This window comes from Bicyclus anynana, chromosome 1 (genome assembly GCF_947172395.1).
Source record: "Bicyclus anynana chromosome 1, ilBicAnyn1.1, whole genome shotgun sequence".
In the NCBI taxonomy this organism is placed as follows: Eukaryota; Metazoa; Arthropoda; class Insecta; order Lepidoptera; family Nymphalidae; genus Bicyclus; species Bicyclus anynana.
The window spans coordinates 17,578,679-17,599,503 of NC_069083.1; the positions used below are offsets into that span (position 1 = coordinate 17,578,679).

At 37.8% G+C, this 20,825-nt stretch overlaps 1 protein-coding gene across 2 annotated transcripts in view; it reads left to right on the forward strand.

The window, feature by feature from the left end:
* LOC112055852 (estradiol 17-beta-dehydrogenase 11) overlaps positions 1-20,825 on the forward strand; it is a 38,382-nt gene that overhangs the window by 14,439 nt on the left and 3,118 nt on the right. Inside the window, exons 1-6 of one of the 2 annotated variants that reach the window (XM_024096128.2) lie at positions 968-1,174; positions 14,796-14,955; positions 16,743-16,894; positions 17,187-17,364; positions 19,920-20,105; positions 20,520-20,702. In XM_024096128.2, coding sequence (XP_023951896.1) covers positions 1,119-1,174; positions 14,796-14,955; positions 16,743-16,894; positions 17,187-17,364; positions 19,920-20,105; positions 20,520-20,702 — 915 coding nt within the window. In that variant the 5' untranslated portion in view covers positions 968-1,118. Of the gene's footprint in view, positions 1-967; positions 1,175-14,795; positions 14,956-16,742; positions 16,895-17,186; positions 17,365-19,919; positions 20,106-20,519; positions 20,703-20,825 lie in introns of those variants that run through there. The other variant, XM_052882267.1, reaches the window with a different exon arrangement.

Genomic DNA, 20,825 nt, shown 5'->3' on the forward strand with positions numbered 1-20,825 from the left:
ACCGTCTTCGTCTTTATGTTAAAACCCGTCAGAAAAACATAAACTTCAGCAGCCGGATAACTATGACAAGCAATTGTAGAGTTTGACCATGATGTCTTTGAGAGGTAGAAGGTTCCTTAAGACTAGACTCCAGATCCACAACTGTCCAAATATAAAGTGTGCAATCCGAACCTCTGACGCCAGTCTCTTAGCCCTGGAAATCAAGTCAAAATTATAATTAATCCGTTTTTCAAGCAGATCTGTTTTACAGCACTCAAGAGTGCTGTAAAACAGATCTGTGTGCTGGTTCAGCAGATCTGTGTTACAGCACTCAAGAGTGCTGTAAAACAGATCTGCTGAACGAAAAAAATATAAAATCCTGATCCTGATTAGCTCGAATCTAATCTTACATATTCTGTCAAATTCACGCACGCAAAAATACACAAATTAACGGGTGTAAAGACTGAATAAAGGGTGTAGCTAAATAAATCACATAAAATTGAAAATTTTAAAAACCTCCGAAGATCATGGCATTATAAATTACACTCTCGATCAAGTCATCAATGTTCTTTTTCAGTGCGTTTTGATTTGAGACCCCACTCGAGAATATTAGCAGACATTCGGTTATTCTTCCCCACTTTCAACCCTCAGAACTTTTAAACGGCTCAACCGATTTTCATCAAACATATCTAAGAACACTCGCCCATAAGTCTCCTTTCATATAAAAAATAAATTGAAATCACTTCATCAATCGGGAGCTATGGTACCACAGACAGACTGATAGACAGACACGTCAAACATATAGCACCCTTCTTTTTGCGTCAGAGGTTTCTTTCTAAAGCAGTTGCTGGTGCTCGTGCAACTGCATTGTTTTGTACCAGTGGAACTACAAACGCTAACAAGCGGAATCGGGGGAGGATACACGCAGGACGTCAGTGCGTTTTCGACACGCTTCCTGCAATTACGCAACCACCACCGCAACTGCATTAGTGAAAGTCTGGCGCGGCGGCCGCACGCTTCTTTGACTCTACAACGTAACTGTTGTAAATTTCAAACAGTGGGTTGATCGCGGTTGATTGCCGTTGACGAACTGCCGCTCGACGGTTGATCGGTTGATCGGTTGATCAGTTGGCGCAGTGATGTGGTTCAACGTGTCTATACAGTCCGGGAAAAGGAAGAACATTTTGTTTTTTGAGTGAGTTTTTTTTTGTTTTAAATAGCCGTATTTTAAACCTTCAACTTCTAAGTGAAAAACCTAGGTGTGGGTAACAGAACAGTTTTAACTACATTCGTGGTTACAACAGTAGTCTATGACGTCGAGTAAGAATCAAAATATGGTCCGATAGCTTGTCGATATTTTGGGTCTTGCACTTATTTGAGACAAGTTGGTACTTCTCCTATACTTCACTAATACATAACTGACGACTTGGCTAGGAAATAGTGGGTCCTTTTTTGCTCTTTAAATACCTATTAATATCTAAAGCTACCTAAAAATTTCTAAATTGCCTCCAGGCTATTTTTTGCTACTACACTTTTTCACCTTTTAGTCTATCTACCTCTGTTTCTTTTGCCGTCTCGCGGATACCATTTTGTTCATCAGTTCCATTTCTCCTTCTTCTCTGTTGTTATATGCCCTGTCCATCTATACTTAAGTTGGTTGTAAGTTGAGTATGAAAGCCATTTCCCTTAATACCTTTCTTTTAATACGTCTTCTCTCTATACCGTCCTGGCAGAATCGTATCATGATCAGCCATCAAAAAACAATTTGACCATGGCATAATCTCGGTGAATTTCTCCATTCAGGGACTGTTCGCGTGTACATAGCATCAATTACCTTCAGGTAACTTGAAAAAGGCGCAATTAACCGAATACATTGATTATCATGATAATTGTTTCATTCAATTACGAGTATTATTTTAGCTCTATAAAACATTAAATGCAAATTACTCTTAGTTCTAGTTTTCGGACGAAGGAAACTTTCTTAAATGGACCAATGGTGACCTATTTTTTTTTAACCTTACGTTCAGTGCCAAATTTTTATATCTTCATACAAATATATTTCTCTTATCTCGTAGATCGGACCACGCTTGCAGTGACTCATGATACAGTGCTTGTTAATTGGTCTAACAAAGGATAATAAAGCTTTGCTTACTATCGAGGTAACGTCGTCAGCGTGATGGGTGCATTGACTATGTAAACATTAATTCATCATCATAATTATCATTATTACCCTAAATTAACCACTACTTACAACAGGGTTATGGCTTAAAGTGAGTGATAAATATATAGCATGGGCATTTATTACTGCCAACTTTGCGAAAACTCAAAAATAAAAACAAAATGTTTTTGAAACAGCAACCGCTTTTTTTCAACCGACTTCAAAAAAAGAAGAAGGTTAGCGATGTTTCTTATCTCTTAATTCTAGATTGGTCCCATTTCATTTTCATGAAAATCGGTAATTTTGAATTAAAATCAAAATGACTGAAATACGTCTTTGAAGTCTGTTCCTTTTTTATGTTAAAAAGATTACCTAGAAGTATATGATTATTTATAGGTATCATATGAAACCCGTTTTCATTACAGCCAATAAGTTAGGTCAAGCCACCGATAACATAACTCAACTCATGACTAAGGGCCCCGTATGGGTTCGAAACTAGTCGGGCATACTCCGACGTAATATCACGTGAGTTTTAGCCGTGTTTCATAATCAATTAATATGAATAACACTCACGATAGTTTAAATTCTAAGATAACATAACTCACAGAATCCCTGCCTGTTGTACTATTATTACTCCTAACAGTCTTTAGGACTAATTCTAGGCACGGGGAATATTAGTCTTTTAGACTATTTGTTAGGGAATATTTGTTAGATTAACAGCTGAGTGGATTTGGATAGGACGGAGATAGATTAAAGTCTAATATTGCACATGGGCTTTTTATTCCAACATTCCCACAGACATGGAATCTACGCGGGTGATAATAATAACTATTACTCATACAGGGTACAAGGAGCGTGGGAAAAAAGCATCCTGGCTGAAAAATCTTCGTCACTGGTTTAATTAAGGCACTCGGATACAATTCAGGACTTCTGTATCCCGAATTCTCAAAATAATTTTCCCTTCGTTAGAAATGGCCCTTTAAGAAGAAAATCAATCAAGCCTAATTCTCCAACTAGGAGACGTCCTTAATGGCGCAGTGGTTTGCGCGGTAAATTTACAAGTTGGAGGTCCAGGGTTCGTGCCCCAGCTAGGCCGATTGAGGTTTCGTAATGGTCCAGGTCTAGCTGGTGAAGGGCTTCGTCTGTGGCTATTTAGCACCCTACCGACAAAGACGTACCGCCAAGCGACTTAGTGTTCCCGTACAATGTCTTATAGAAACCGAAAGGTGTGTAGATTTTCATAATCACTTACATACCGTAAGGTGAGATTGTAGTCAAGAGCTAACTTGAAAAGATTAAAAAGAACAGATGTATATAGGTACCTTTTTAATGGTCAAAGAGTTTTTAAAAGCAGTTGTTTAGTTGAAACGATACAAACAAGCAAACAAAAATCAAATCTTACCTCTTAGTAATATATGTTTAGATACACAGTGGCAGCCGGTGTACCCAACATAGATATAGATAGATATAGATACATACACGGAGTCTAGAAATAAACCAGTATCTCAGTTACGTGTTACATAACGCCGCGTCCTAAATCTGCGCAATTATGTAATCGGCCTCACGAACGGGCCAGGAAGTACTGCAATCTTGTACTCGCACAGGGCTTTATGAGTTTCTAATTAAGCCTAGGCATTTTCCACGACCTCTCCAGTTGAGGTTGTCTTGTAACTTGTAGTGTGTGTAGTGGTAAACGTAACGCGTTACGGTGCCACACTGTGTGACTTCCCTTTCACGCCTACGGCAGCAGGTTTGAGTTATCACTTTTATCCAGAGACGCACACGTTTATTTTTTTTTAAATCTGTTTTTGGCTTTGTAGTTTGTATGTAGTGGTAGGGCCCACTTTTCAGAACGATACAAACATGAAAAATGTACTAAATATCTTGTTTAATTTACTAGATTACTCCATTAGAATCTTACCCGAAATAATATACGCCAACTTGGAAAATAAGCTGATTTCATTATTTTGACACCGATCGTAGAGATTTATGTATCCTCTTTGATGCGTTTTTCACTGATTGACAGTTGTCTTTGTTAACGCGGGCAGTCAATGTCAAAGTCAATCAATTGAATGAGATACCATTGTAAAATAATATGTCAAATGTCCATATATCGAACTGACAGTTTTCCTAAATAATAATAAAACATTATTTATTGTCTTATTTTGATTAAATGTGTCGAGTTAGTATCAATTCAATTCAATTCAATTCTTCTTAATGGCTTTCATTTGTGCCAACTCGGCACGGTTTATCTCGCCAGTGTCGAATAGATGGAGAAGGCACGAAGGAGATTGTTCAGTGAGAGCTGACAAGTTCAATTTTGAGAATCTACTAGATAGTTACTATTAAGTACATAATATTTTTGTTAGTTCCTAACCTATAACAACACAAATAACATATATTAATATTAACAAAATATTTAAAATAATTTACATAGTATAAACATATATTACAATTTAATCTTATTACATTCTACATATTTACATAAAAATCTACAATATGGACTAAACACAAACATTAACAAACATTTAACACTTAAAGGACGAGGGACTTTTGGGGGAAGAATGTCATAGAGGAGTTAGTATCAACTCCTTATTAAAACTGCGGCCTGTCAGTTTGACACTGATAATGTAATGAATTTTATATCAAAGGGATACACGAATTATTGCCCACCTGTAAACAAGAAATTATAGATTTCTTTGAAAATTGGCCGCATGTGTTCTCCTTTTTTATTGTAATTTATGTGGCTCTGAATCACGAGGTTCCTGGAGCGGGCTATGAGATTAGTAGGTACTACTTGAATCGGAACACAATGACAGCTGACATTGTCAACTGTCATTGTCATCTTGTCATCATGGACAAAGGGAACTATCGCTCTCTCTTGCCCGACGGTTGCGCTGTGCACAGCGTTAAAAAGTATTATTAACCATTTAGTGTGATATTAATAAAATAGTAAAGGATTTTAGAAATAAAAGGATTTTATTATAACCAATAACAATACACTACTTACTAACTTTTTTTTTTTATTCTTTACAAGTTAGCCCTTGACTACAATCTCACCTGATGGTAAGTGATGATGCAGTCTAAGATGGAAGCGGGCTAACTTGTTAGGAGGAGGATGAAAATCCACACTCCTTCCGGTTTCTACACGGCATCGTACCGGAACGCTAAATCGATTGGCGGTACGTCTTTGCCGGTCGGGTGGTAACTAGCCACGGCCGAAGCCTCCTACCAGCCAGACCTGGACAAATTAAGAATATCTCAATCTGCCCAGCCGGGGATCGAACCCAGGACCTCCGTCTTGTAAATCCACCGCGCATACCACTGCGCCACGGAGGCCGTCAAAAACTAACTAACTACTATAAATTTTAAACTTTCCTCTAAGAAATTTTCAGTTAAAATCTCTGTCTGGCTTAACCGATCAAGATAAATTTTGGTATTCTGATAAATGGAATCTAGGAGCACAACATACATAGGTTATTTTTTGTCGCTAAAATAAGAAGAAAAGGGTTGAAATAGGGGTTGACATTTTGTATGGAAATTCCTTCATCTTAAGAGTTACAACTTACAGCTATAAAAAATTGTGCATAAATCATGAAGAAATACAAAATGTTATGTGATTCAAGAATTTTTATAATTCAACCCCTACGGGGTTGAAAGGGGTTGATGAAAGCTTACACAATTATTCGCAGTAGAAGTCGCGGGCGTCCGCTACTATTAAATCTATACTAATAAAATAAAGCTGAAGAGTTTGTTTGTTAATTTGTTTGTTTGATTGAACGCGCTAATCTCAGGAACTACTGGTCCGATTTAAAAAATTCTTTCTGTGTTAGATAGCCCATTTATTGAGAAAGGCTATAGGCTATATATTATCCCCATATTCCGGGAAAGGGAGCCACGCGGGTAAAACCGCGCGGCGTCAGCTAGTAGTATAAGATTCTTCATGCTATTTAAATGCTTGAAATTGCAGCCAAGCGGTAACCTAAGTACGTACATATTGCTGTATGATCAACAAAACACTTATAAGAATGGAATAATTTATTAATTAGCCTAGTTTTCCTAACAAGTTTTCCTTGTGGAAATATACAAAAAAACAGTAATATGTGTGTGTTAGATAATTGCACAAGTTAGACATTGCACCGTCCGGTGGCCGGTGTAAGGAGGTCAGTGTTAAGGTGAACGCAATACGGCAATAGTCAATACGTGGGGCAACCACCCCACCAGTTGTGTGGGCAACTTTGCTCACTCGATTCGCATCCATTTACGACGATTTTAAAATCATCATTATTATCATTATCAACATAATTATCGAGTATGATCTTTGGACCGACGTTACAAAGTTTTTCAACATCATCTTACTGTTAAGCACGACTCTGTTAGAATGAGAGAGGTTAGGCTAAAAGTCCACCTCGCTAACCAATGCAGATTGGCAGACTTCACACACGTAGAGAATTAAGATAATTCTCAGGTATCCTAATTATGATTAATAATATTATGATACCAAATGTTAGTTTGTTTGTTATGCTTTTACTCCTAAGCCACCTAACCAATTATAAATATTTTAACCCTTTTACTCCTAAGCCACTTATAAATATTCTAGCACTGTGTGAAAGCTACAGTATCAGCGAGTAACACAGGCTATATCGTCATTATCAACCCATATTCTGCTCACTGCTGAGCTCGATTCTCCTCTCAGAATGAGAGGGGTTAGGCTAATAGTCCACCACGCTAACCAATGCAGATTGGCAGACTTCACACACGCAAAGAATTAAGAAAATTCTCTGGTATGCAGGTTTCCTCAGATGTTTTTCCTTCGCCGTTTGATAAGCATATCTTCTATTGGATGAGGACTTTCCGTCAGAGCGTTTCTTCTCAGCAGAACTTGCCTTCCGAATCGTAAAGACTGTTCGTAGCTACAAATTGTCGAAGAGGGAACCTGCACGATTTTTTCATTTGGAAAGTTGCAGGGATGGCTTGGACAGTCATAATCAACAGGATACGTCAAATTATTTCTTGGAAAAAATGTACTTACGCTATTTTTCAATACTAGAGGACGCCCGCGACTTCGACCGCGTGGAAATCAATGTATACTTACTTCCAAACCCTATTTCATCACTTTAGGAGTTGAATTTTAAAAATTTTTGAATTAAGTTATATTTCGTATTTTTTTTATGACACACACAAACTTTGAACACCTATTTCACCCCCTTCTCATTTTATTTTCGCATTAAAAAGTATCCTATAACCTTCTCTGTATTATGGTCTTAAACCGTGCCAAGTTTCATTTGAGTTTCATTTGAATTCATTCAGTAGTTTCAGTGTGATGCCCAAATAACAAAAAAAAACACGGACAGACAGACAAAAATATTTTTAGATTCAGTATCGATTATTATATTTTTAGCCCCCCAACAAAAAATTTCAAAATATCTTAAATGCACAGAATGTGCAAAATGTACAGAATTCTTATTATAAGTATACTAGCGGACGCCCGCGACTTCGTCCGCGTAAAGGACAATGGTCTGGTGTTTGTTGATAGAATTCATAAGCGTCTACTAATGTAAACTATTACAGTTTGTAGAAAATAATTTATTTAATTTTTTGAAACGGAGAAAAAGGTCCAATTAAGTCCAAAAACTAAAATATATTCACATCAATTACATTTAAATAATTGAGTATGGCAACCATACTATTTATACGAATATTGCATATATCGGACAACTAGGGACGCGCACGATACCGAAAAGCCAGTATCGAATCGAATAAAATATCGTCATTGAACTACACGTATTCAATGACATCAGTTTAATTTCAGTAACAAATATATAAACTAATATTTATGACGAATTAATATAATTATTTTGAAATATATATAAAATATTTTGATTTTCAAACAAGTAATAGTAATTAATTTAAATGCAATAGGTACACCTATTTAATTTAAATTACTTATTTCTAATCATGACAAAATACTGCTAAAGTTCACTCTTACTTGGCGGCATTTTACATTTAAGTAATAAAATAAACAAAATATAATAGTCAAATATGTTAATAACAATTATTACCAACAGTAAGCCATATGATATATTTTAATAATCAAAGGAAAGGAACAAGTTTTTACAAACGTTTTTATTGTTTAAGTATGTTCGACATGATTTTAAATAAAGGTAAAACGTAAGTAAAAATAGTAAGTAATTTCCTGAAGATTACTTATTGATTACAAAAATAACAGTATCGAAAGGAGATCGACAATCATTAATCGATACTATAAAGTATCGATACTTTTACGTGTTCCTATGACAAGTCATGCACTAACAATTCAACTGTGAACTGTCAGTCAGTTGTCACATCGCGTCGTAATTACGTTGTTTGCGTACTTAAGCGTCTTGTAAATCTTGTTGCATTTTTCCGATACTTATCAAATGATTTTCTGTACCTACATTCTTTTTTAACGACCGCTTATGTTTATGGACACCGATTCTCCCGTTAAACTACTGACTTAAAACACTATTGTATTAAATTCCACGTTGGTTTTTAGATTTAATTAGGAAGGTTCATTTTTATAAAGTATGTATATTATCCATGTCTAAGAGAAAAATGGGGATCAAACCTACTTTTTATGTCCTTCGATCGAACCCAAATACCCGGCTTCATAATCATGGAATACTTAAGACTTCAATTTAAAAAGTAGGTCTCTATTCGTTGTTAACAAAACATAACCTCTAAAACTTCAAACATAAATATCTCGAATTCCAGACTTCACATAATATTAAACCATAAGAATAAATTATTAAGAAAATAATTATCTATCATTTTATATTTTTTTCATTCATAGACGCTTGAAAAAAAAGTCAGCAAAAATTTGTTTGGAAATAGACCATTGTCCTTTCAATGTCAACTTTACTACTACCCCTACCCTACCCAACCCCTACCCTACCCAACCCCTACCCTACCACTACCCCAACCCTACCCTACCCCAAACCTACCCCTACCTTACCTACACACTACCCCATCCTACCCCTACCTCCATCCTACCCCTACCCTCCCCGTACCCTATCCATTTCCTACCCCTATCACACCCGTACCCCTATCTTACGCCTATCCTACCCTCATCCTACCACTTCCCTATCCTACCCGTACCTCTACCCTACCACTACCCTACCTCTACCCCTACCCTACCACTACCCTAAACCCGGCCCTAAACCTACCCTACCCCTACACTACCCCTACGCTTTCCTACCCGTACCCTACCCTACCCTGTAACTTCTCTATCTTACTCCTACCCTTAGCAAAATCGGTCCAGTCCTTCGAGAGTGGTGGTATGACCAAGAGAAATAGAGACTTCTATGCTAATAATATAAAGAGGTAAAGTTCGTGTGGTTGTAGGAGGTAATCTCTGTATCTACTGGACCGATTTGGAAAATTGTTCTACCAATAGAAAGCTACGTTATTTGCGAGTGTCATAGGCTATGTTTGATCCCCATATTCACACGGGAACGGGAACTACGTAAATGAAAGCGCCGGGCGTCATATAGCGGAATTTCTGCGTCTTTTAGAAATTTTGTATTATCTCCGAAACTATTCAAGTAATAAACATACTGTAAAGGGCAAATCTTATCTCCATAATATCTTTGTGATTATTAAACAATTTATTTTGATAAGGATTAAATTTTAGTTGTATAAATAATGACGTAAACCTAAGTATATAAAATTATTAATTTTTAAAACACAAAAGGTACTATATCTGCTAATATATAGAAGATAGATATATGGTGTTGCGGACTTTTTTGTAGAACTTTTAAAGATACATAAAGTCTCCATACATTAATTTCAATTTTACACAATAGTTAAGGCAGCGCATGCGAATAAGTCTGTTTAAGAGGATTTTCAGTCCGACCTGTATGACAAAAACTGTGATAACTCGGCTAATATATATGATACCAATATAAAATATAGCCTATAGCACTCCCCGATAATGTAGCATTCTACTGGTGAAAGAATTTTTAAATTCGGATCAGTAGTTTCGAAGATTACCCCATTTAAAAAATGTGACAAACTTACAAACTTACAAACTTTACCTCTTTATAATATTAGTATAGATTCTAGATGGCGCTGTCGTCTGTTATGCCACGTTAACGTTTGTTGTTTGGTGTAAGTAAAATCTCAAATTGCGAAATGCGGATTATTGTATAGAATTTGACCACTTTTATTATAAGTATAGATATATATATATAGATAGATATATATTCAACTTACACCTCTGATGGTTCTTTTTACGTGGCGTCCATGCCGGTTACAAGCACTGTGCATCAATAAATACAAAATATGAAACTATGAACGTTTATTTACTTCGCAATGTTTGAAAAAACAAAACTTTACTAATCATGTCTTAACAGATTTTTTAAGTGCTCGTAAACTTTTATGTCCATTATTATTTTACGATTTCGCTAGAATTTGCGGAATCGAGCGTTTTGTTCAACAAGTTTTACGAGTTGAAAGGTTGAACTCTTTGGCTTAGTTGTGAAAACGTGATTTTATAATTTTAAGGTCCTAGGTTGGATTTAAAATTACTACCGGACGCCCGCGGTTTATCCCGCGTAGTTCCCGTTTCTACGGTAATAGGAGGATAAAATATGGCCTATATTACTCGCTGATAATGTAGCTTTCCAAAAGTGTTAAAATATTTATAATTGGTTTAGTGGCTTAGGAGTAAAAGCGTAACAAACTAACATTCGGTATCATAATATTAATCATAATTAGGATTATTTGAAGCTACTACGAAGTTTAGTCTTAATTTAGTTCTCACTTCATATATGCGTGTCGTTTCAGGTTTTAGCTTATTATTTTGTTAAATTGTAGCGAATGTGCTATAAAAAATCAATATAACTTAGCTAGCTCGCTAATCTCCAATCTAACAGGTTTAACTAGCTAATTGGTAATTAGAAAAGGAGTAGGTATTAATAAATGTTTGTAATGAGATGTTTGAGGTGTAAGTCCTGTGGCGATTAAGCCAAGATTACTTTACAATTATTCAATGCGTTCCTTAATAAAGATGCTTGGAGGCCATTAATTAAAAGAAATTGTTGATTAGTATTTTATTCCATTGTATTCTATGATAATGTATTATTTAAATCAACCGTTGAGTTTATTGCTGGTTCTTCGCATGCGATTGAACAGTTCGATGCTTATTAACCGACTTCAAAAGAAAGAGGTTCTCAATTCGAAACGTAGGTATGTTTTTTTTTAAATATTTTTTACTTCGTAACTTCGTCATTTACTTACTAACCAATCTTGAAAATTCTTTTTTGTGTGTAATAGTGTATTTGCAGATTGGTACTAGTATAGGACTCAAAGTGATTACAAATATAAGAAAACTAATGTCGAGCAAAGGTTATGATTCACAACACTTGTCAGAACAAATTAATTAACAAATCAAACTGTAACCAAAATAAGACCCTAGAATGGCAGAGAATGACCTTGAGTGAAGTCACGTACTAGTGAACGTTGTGTGTTGGGTTAAAGGCGCCTTTGACAGATATCTAACACTCCCCTTTTCCACTCAAGTCACTCTCCCCGCCTATCCCAAGTAACCCATAAAGAATTACATAACAAGAGATGTGGACGGCTCGAACGCCACGAACACACTGAAGCCATCCGTACCGCAAGTCGTTGTAACACGGAGATAACAGTACTATTTAATTTTCATGAAAATCGGTTTAGTAATTTTGTGTAAAAATCAATAACTGATATGAAGTCGGTTCCATTTTCATGTTAAAAGGATTAGTTTTGCTTAGAAGCTGACATGATCGAGATAGTATATGTCCATCTAAAAATATCGGGTTTTTTAATTAAAACAATTGTTTTCTGACATATAAGTTATTTATACATACATTTTATTTTTATTTTAACTTGTACCATCATATTTGGGATTCTTTAATCATCACAAACAACACGCAATTTCGATAAACGTGTGGGTATACAAATATATATCGAAATATCTACCGTTTGCTTCATTCTATTCAAATTAGGTGTAAAGTCGCGCGACCTTGATAGCTCGAGGCGCCAATGCGTTACCAGGAAACCGCAAACAGACAATCATTAATTTTAACCCTCGAAGCAAAAAGAGGAGTGTTATATGTTTGACGTGTCTGTCTGTCTGTCTGTGGCACCATAGTCCCGAACGGATGAAGAACTTTAAATTTAGTTTATTTTGAATGAAAGGTGACTTATGTGCGAGTGTTTTTAGATATGTTTGGTGGAAATCGGTCGAGCCGTTTAAAAGTTCTGGGGGGTGAAGTTGGGGAAGATTAACCGTCTGCAAATATACTCGAGTGAGGTCTAAAATGAAAGCGCACTGAAATAGAATATTGATGATTTGTGAGAGAGTGTAATTAATAATTTCATGACCTTCGGGGGTTTTCAAAAATATCAATTTTATGTTAATCATCATCAGCCGATGGACGTCCACTGCTGGACATAGGCCTCTTGCATGGACTTCCAAACAAAACGGTCTCGAGCCGCCAGCATCCAGGCTTGCGGCTCGAGACCGTTTTGCTCCCTGCAACCCGCTTGATGTCTTCGGTCCACCGAGTGGGGGGTCGACCAACACTGCGCTTTCCGCATATTTTATTTTATGTTAATATAAGCCTTTATTTCATTTTTGTGTTGTTCTTTATATGCCCTGTGAAGTGTTGCATTGTTTGTAGACAATTGTTGCCCACTTACCATTAGGTGAGCCATGCTCGATTCGTTAATTATTATTGCCGACTCTTCTCAGCAGAACCTGCTTTCCGAACCGGTGAGACTTTAAAAATAGTCAAATATGATTTTTTTTTTTGATGAACTTGAATTTTTAAAAATATCTTAAAAAACTAAGCCTACTTGAAATAAATGAATTTTGAAAGAAAACTTCTAACGATTTTAAAATATTTAGTAAGATTGTATACTATTCTATCCTATTCCACCAATAGAGGTAGGACTAGATTTACAATAAAAAATTAAAAATACCAACAAAGTAGTTAGATGAACAAATAGACAAAAATTTTTGACGGCCTCCGTGGCGCAGTGGTATGCGCGGTGGATATACAAGACGGAGGTCCTGGGTTCGATCCCCGGCTGGGCAGACTGAGATTTTCTTAATTTGTCCAGGTCTGGCTGGTGGCAGGCTTCGGCCTAGTTAGTTCGGTGGCTAGTTACCACCCTACCGACAAAGACGTACCGCCAAGCGATTTCGCGTTCCGGTAGGATGTCGTGTAGAAACCAAAAGGGGTGTGGATTTTCATCCTCCTCTTAACAAGTTAGCCCGCTTCCAACTTAGATTGCATCGTCACTTACCATCAGGTGAGATTGCAGTCAAGGGCTTACTTGTAAAGAATAAAATTAAAAAAAAAAAACATTTCGACTGTAAATTCGCGCTTCCCTGCTTTTTTCTATTCGCTTTTATTACTGTATTTTAGGCGTATTATGCAACATTTGAGCTTTGTTTCATCAAGGTCAAATGTAAGGACAAAAACTATTAAATATAATAATAACACCATCATTTGAGAACAGGTCTCGCTCACTAAACTGGTTAATTCACGGCAATTTTCTACACGTGTCAGGCCTCTGATTGACGGACAACATATTCTATTAATACGTGTAGGTATAAAGAAACCCGTATGCAAAATTTCAAGGTCATTGCCCAGGTAGTTTGGCCAGAATACCTAAAGAGTACCTAAAGGTCACGTCACAGGCCACGTTTGGGTGTGCTTGATAGTTACCTACATTCATGTAATCGATGCATAGTCTATGTAAAATAACCCGTATGAAAAAGGGAATGACCATTTTCTGCCCTGGCCTACCCTAACCACCCGGCAGTTTACTTATATCTAAAAAAAAATCTTGATAAATGCGTTAATAATAAAATCATTACCTACTTTATCAAAAATAGTTTGCTACAACGTTTTTTTTTTCAAGACACATACCTAGGTTCCCGGAGCCTCTCCCGGAGAAGTTCTCCGGGAAACCAGGTATACCCTCTGTAAAAAAGTACATGGAGATAATAATGAGTTTTTTTCTTCAAGAAACATACCTGGGTTCCCGGAGCCTCTCCCGGAGAAGTTTTCCGGGAACCCAGGTGTACATGGAGATGATAATATGATGTATAAATAAAGATCTGGTTAAATAATTGGCTTAATTAAAGACCAGTGGGCATTACCCTTTTCAAGGTCATATATCCTAAGTAGTTTGGTTGTGCTTGATATTTCCTTTCATATATTAGTGTATAGAGCCGTGATCCGGAGGGCGTAGATTCGAATACGGTCCGGGGCATGCACCAACTTTTCAGTTAAGTGCATTTTAAGAAATAAAACATCACACATCTGACTGTGATGGAAAAAAAATCGTGAAGAACCTGTATATCTGAGAATTTCCTTAATTCTCTACGTGTGTGAAGTCTGCTAATCCGCATTGAGCCAGGCTATGAGTTTGTCAATGTATCACCGTACTCGTATTATGACGGAAACGCGATTCGATTATCTACTTCGGAGAAATCGTGAGGTGTCTGCTATTATAAAATCTAAGTGTTTTGAGAATTTTCCCTTCCCGAAGCCTAGAGGGCACGAAATAAAAAACAATGGTGATTGTATAAATTTAAAGTAAATGTTGACTATACTTGTTCCAGGACCGACGAGCAAGGCATCGGCATGAAGATCTACCAGGGGGTCATGATGACGCTGGAGGTACTGGTGCTCATCGTGAAGATGTACGCCACCTGGTTCCACTGCATCTACAAATTCTTCGTGCCCCCCGAGCCGAAGAGTGTGAAGGGGGAAATTGTTCTTGTAAGATCATATTTTTATCTACAGTAGAAAATTCGAATTAGAAACGACCTTCACCCATCTATAGCTATAATTAATTAATGTAATTGAGGCTCAATAGATACGCGTTTTACGGGCCCGCGTCAGTACAGGTTCGATTCGATTCTCGTCGCGTTGGCCTATGGTCGTTACCTCTTCAAGTTATCTTTACGTCTAACTGCTTTTTTTTTCATTAAGGGCGCCTCCTCTGAGATTCGGACCTCGGCTTAAAGGGTAATTCTGGAAGGGTGTTGTTTCGGGTCAGTCCAAGCGCCCCCGAGATCGTGGGTTAAAAAGGTTACCTCAGATATCGGGGACCTCGTCTTCGACGGCGAAGACTCTGTGTAGCTTGTGTTTGTGTTGCCTAGGAAGCATTCTCGGACGTCTTGTCATCGTCAGAATCGTAAAGGAGGCGTTTTGGGCATCTAGATCTACAATCAAGTGTGTAGTTTCAAGCCTCAACCATTAGTTGGCCGGGGTGGGTGGCGGCTCTCTCAAACCAAGTTTATGAGAGCGGCTTATTGATGAGAATGGGGAATAAACGTCAAAGAACAATATTTTCGATGTATGAGTTTGCCTCGCCCCCTAAAAAGAACAATTATATTGAAGAGACAAACAATTATGTTGGTGAATTATAATGCGATGCATCTTTGTAGTTCTCTATGGTTGTTAATGATGACGATAAATTTTCCTTTTAATTTTATGTATTTTATTACTGTGTAAGATAAAGTTACATGTCAATAAAATAGCCAATGCTAATGCGAGATATCGTAAAATAACAGCATTAATTTTATGAAGTGAATCATTATGGCAACTTATATTTAATGACCAAGCGCAATGAGTTGCGATCCCGAGTCCTGACATCAGAAACCGAGGTCGTGGGTTCGATTCCCAACCACTATCAACAACAACATACACAATAACTGGAATATGTCAGTACCTACCCACAAGCTCGGCTGGGCAACATTCGGGAAACTCCGCGAAATCTTTTCGTCAAAAATTCCTCAGTGCCTGAAGACGAAGGCCTTATAAGAAGGCTAAAGTCACTCAGCGGGTGATGGAGCGAGCTATGCTCTGTTTCTCTGTGTGATCGAATCAGAAATGAGGAGATCCATAATCGAATCACTGAGTCAGTGTCGAAGCTCAGCGAGTCGCGAAGCTGAAAAGGCAATGGTAGTACGATGAGCCTATGGACGATGAGGTCCCAAGGTGCTGGAATGGCGACCCTGCACCGGAAAGTGCAATATTGGTCGACCCCCCACTAGGTCGACCGATGATATCAAGCGGGTTGGGAGACTGGATGCTAGCGACTCGAGACCGTTGTGCTTGGAAGTCCAAGCAAGAGGCCTATGTCCAGCAGTAGATCGTCCATCGGCTTATAATGATGACCTACCTACAATAATGTGGCCCTTATTATCGTAAAACTAGAGTTCTTATTGCTTAGTCTATCTATTCCTTTGGGAATAGTATTCATACTTTGGCGCCCATTGTCCTTTAAGAATAACTTAGTTCTTTTTAAGTATTTTTTTTATTATATGACAAGTTAGTCCTTGACTGCGATCTCACCTGATATTAAGTGACGAGAATAAGATGGAAGCGGGCTCATTTGAGGTAGAAGAGGTAAAGTTCATTCTACTCATATCTCTGACCGACCGTGAGCCGGATATGGGTTGTTAATGAAAACTACTGAACAACTTGAGAAATTCCTTGTCCTTCTAGAAGTCGGTTAAAAATGTGTTTATTTGAATGAATTGTTTGACTACTGTCTCCAGATCACGGGCGCGGGTCACGGCATGGGGCGGGAGATGGCGCTACGGTTCGCCAAGCTCGGCAGCGTCATCGTCTGCGTGGACATCAACCAGAGCGGCAACCAGGAGACTGTCGACATCATCAAGGAGGCCAAGGGGAAAGCGCATAGCTATTTGTAAGTTACGATCCCAAGCTTATTTACAGTTAGTTACCTACTGAGTGTTACAAGTTCCTCACTATTTTATTGTAGAGGGGAGGTATTGTTATAAATAAGAGGGTATTTGATGACTTGAGCTCAGTTGTTTGTTAGGCAGCGTAGACACCGTCACGCTGCCAGTCGCGTTAGTGATTTTGTGCAATAATTTTTTGTGTTTATAAGAAATGTCAATGTCACAAGTTCCTGTATTATGGAACTAATGATGACTATGACGATGATGATGATATAAACAAATCATTGTTGTCCACAGATGTGATGTGACCAGTCGCGACGCCATCAACGAGATGGCCGACAAGATCCGCAAGGAAGTGGGCGAGGTGAGCATCCTGGTGAACAACGCGGGGGTGATGCCCTGCAAGCCCTTGCTGCAGACAGGAGAGAAGGAGATACGCGTCGCCTTTGAAGTCAACTGCCTGGCACATCTCTGGGTAAGCAAAGATCATCATTATCAACCTATATTCGACTCACTGAGCGCGAGTCTCCTCTCAGAATGAGAGAGGTTGTCCCAATACACGCAGAGAATTAAGAAAATTCTCCGGTATGCAGGTTTCCTTACGATGTTTTTCCTTCGCCGTTTGAGACACGTGATATTTAATTTCTTAAAATGCACACAACTGAAAAGTTGGAGGTGCATGCCCCGGACCGGATTCAAACTCACACCCTCCGGAATCGGAGGCAGAGGTCCTATCCACAGGCTATCACGGCTCTAAGCGAAGATAATGAAATGAAATGAAAATACTCTTTAAGAGTGAAGAGAAATAGACAAATTGTCATCCAATGGCGGCGGAGCTGTTCCAGTCCCATCTCTTTCTTACTAACGCAATAAAAGAGGTAGCGGTATTCCTGGTTGCATCGCTATTGGTTGAACGTTTCCAAACCAGCCCCCCTAGCCAAGTGGCACGTCGATTCTCTTTCTACGATCGCTAACGCTAATAATAAATAACGCGATCGAAAACTAGAAAGATGTATGGAAATGACATTTGCTATCGACAGGTCACGTGATCAAAATCTTTCATTCCCATAGAATGATTTACGGCAGGGCCGTAGCTATCACCGTATAAGCCGTATCAATGATACGGGGTTCGACAAATCTTACTAAGTTACTGCGTACTACGCACTAGAGAAGTTGTTCTAGAGTCTAGAACTTCTCTAGAGTCTAGAGTCTAGAACTTCTCTAGTGTGTTCTCTAGTACGCAGTAACTCTTGTGACAATAAATGTTGTGACATGATTTTTGTCTAGAATCTAGACAAAAATCATATCACAACATAAATACCTTGAAATATTTGCTATTTCCTGAAATTAGACACGTATTTATAACTTCAAACTCTATTCACTCATGTGAGACGTATAGGTATACTAGTGATACTTTGTCTTTTCTGATAGATAGATAGTGACACAAAACGATTTGTGCCTCTATTTCGTGAAGCAAATACTTCAATCGGTCAGTCCTTGCTCCGACTCTTCTATGTTGTGATTTGATTTTTGTCTAGATTCTAGACATAATATGTTGTAATATGATTTTTGTCTAGATTCTAGACAAAAATCATGTCACAACATTTATTGTCACAAGAGTTACTGCGTACTAGAGAACACACTAGAGAAGTTGTACACAGTATCACTAGTATACCGTTACGTCTCACATGAGTGAAATAACGTTTGAAGTTATAAATACGTGTCTAATTGCAGGAAATAGCAAATATTTCAAGGTTAAGAAAAATGCCATAATCTTCCATAACGAGCTAGTAGGAATTTTGTGTTAACAATATCGTATACGATATAATTATAGGCATCGACCGGTTGATCATTTATACTCGTATCTCTAGCCTGTGGTTACATTACATGATACGACGAACGTGTACGACTGATTAGCAATCTCATTTCAATGCTATGCTAGCTAATGTATGTAACTGTGTAGGTATTTGTTATTTATATATTCTAACTGACCATTATGACTGACAGACGGTTTTTATCTATTAACAGCTATAATTTCTAGAATAATATCTGTAATACCTTTCATGTTAGGTTCTAGAATATTATTTAGTATATAATTTACCTATGCAATATAACATTTCATTTAATGAGCTTTACTGCGTTTGACTAACTCTTATTGTGCACAAGTTCTTACAGTGGAGTTCATAGACGCTGTGGGAGTGCCCCCAGAACATCGTTCACCCGCTAAGTGTCGAACTTAAATTTTATGCTTTTGAGAATTCGACACTCAGCGGGTGATGGTCCCCTGGGGATGCCCCAGCTACGTCTATGAATTCCACTGTTAGAGTTTTGTAATACTACCTTTGTGCCTTGGTAAAGTACACAACCGTCGGTCATGCGCCAGTTCTCTGCTAATAAAGTCGATGTATCGTCCCATATTACATCAAGAACGGAGCAATAGTGTTTGGAACTATAGCTTAATAAATATTTAGATAAAGGTATTTCTTACATAGCTAGGGGACAGTTGTGAAAAATTTGGTCTAAATTTAGCAATTAGTTGAAAACTTACGCATATGTATAATTTTGGTCTTATAAAATACTTATAAATATTCCAAGCATGGGTATTTCCATCGCCCGCTTAGTAAATCTGAGCTTTATTATGAGGCTCATTGTTAAGATCCCTGGCATAAAATAAACTCGTCGGTGACTATTTGACCTCACAATATAGTATTAACTAGCGAAAGCCCGCGACTTCGTAAATATGGATTTCATTTTTTAACAAAGTCCACGGGATCCATGAATTTTTCCGGGATAAAAAACCTATAGGTTGCTAAATAACCTCCTCCGAAGGAAAAGAATCCCATCAAAATCCGCTCAGACAGAAAGACATATAAAATTTTTGAAAAAGCTTGTTTGTTTGTGTTTTGGCATGTTGTAATCACTTGAGCAAAACACAGTTATCTTGAAATCACAGACCAACAGTTTTATTTATACCTATGTATTGATCTAGGTATTTATAATTTCATTTACACCAAAATATTGCACTTTCAGATGCTTCAAGCTTTCCTCCCCGCGATGATGGAGCGTAATCACGGGCATATCGTCGCCATGTCGTCTATGGCCGGGGTCATTGGCCTGCGGAACCTGGTCCCGTACTGCGGCACCAAGTTCGCCGTCAGAGGGATGATGGAGGCCGTGCACGAGGAGTTGAGGGAAGATCCACGAAACTTTAGCGGAGTAAGTCGAATTCGAAGTATATAATGTACATCGTTAGCTGAAATTCCTAGTCAAATACCCGCAAGCGGATACCATTCATCATCTTTCGATATTATAACTTGCGAATGAGCCTGACCTGCATGAGTTTATCTTTTAGATGATTTTAGGTCTTCAAAGTAGTCTGTGAGATTACTTCATTCACAGTTTATTTTAAATGTTAATTTGTCTTAATCAATTTGGTTTCGGTCTTTTTAATGCGTTACTTTTTCGGGTTTTTAATTTCTCCTATCAATGACATGGCAGTCGGTTTAAAACTAAAAATATTTTAACTGTTGAGCTTTTGATTGGTCGCGTACTTTTCCTAAAACAAACCAAGTAACCTTATTCAGCACATTATAAAGGATTCCTCTCCTCTACAAGTACAATATCTTCCAGATCAAGTTGACCTGCATCTGCCCATACATCGTGGACACAGGGCTGTGCAAGAACCCCAAGATAAAGTTCCCATCGCTGATGAAGATCCTGTCGCCGCAGGAGGCTGTGGAGCATATTGTCGACGCGGTGCGGCGGGAGTACCACGAGATCACCATACCCAGCTCTCTTTACTATATCAACCAGGTAAGCTTTTAATAATCTATTAAAGCGAGCGTTTCTTCATTATAATAATATGTAAAAGTTTTACATATTATAATGAAACGCTTGCTGAAATCAATAATCACTCATAATTCTGTTCCTTCAGTT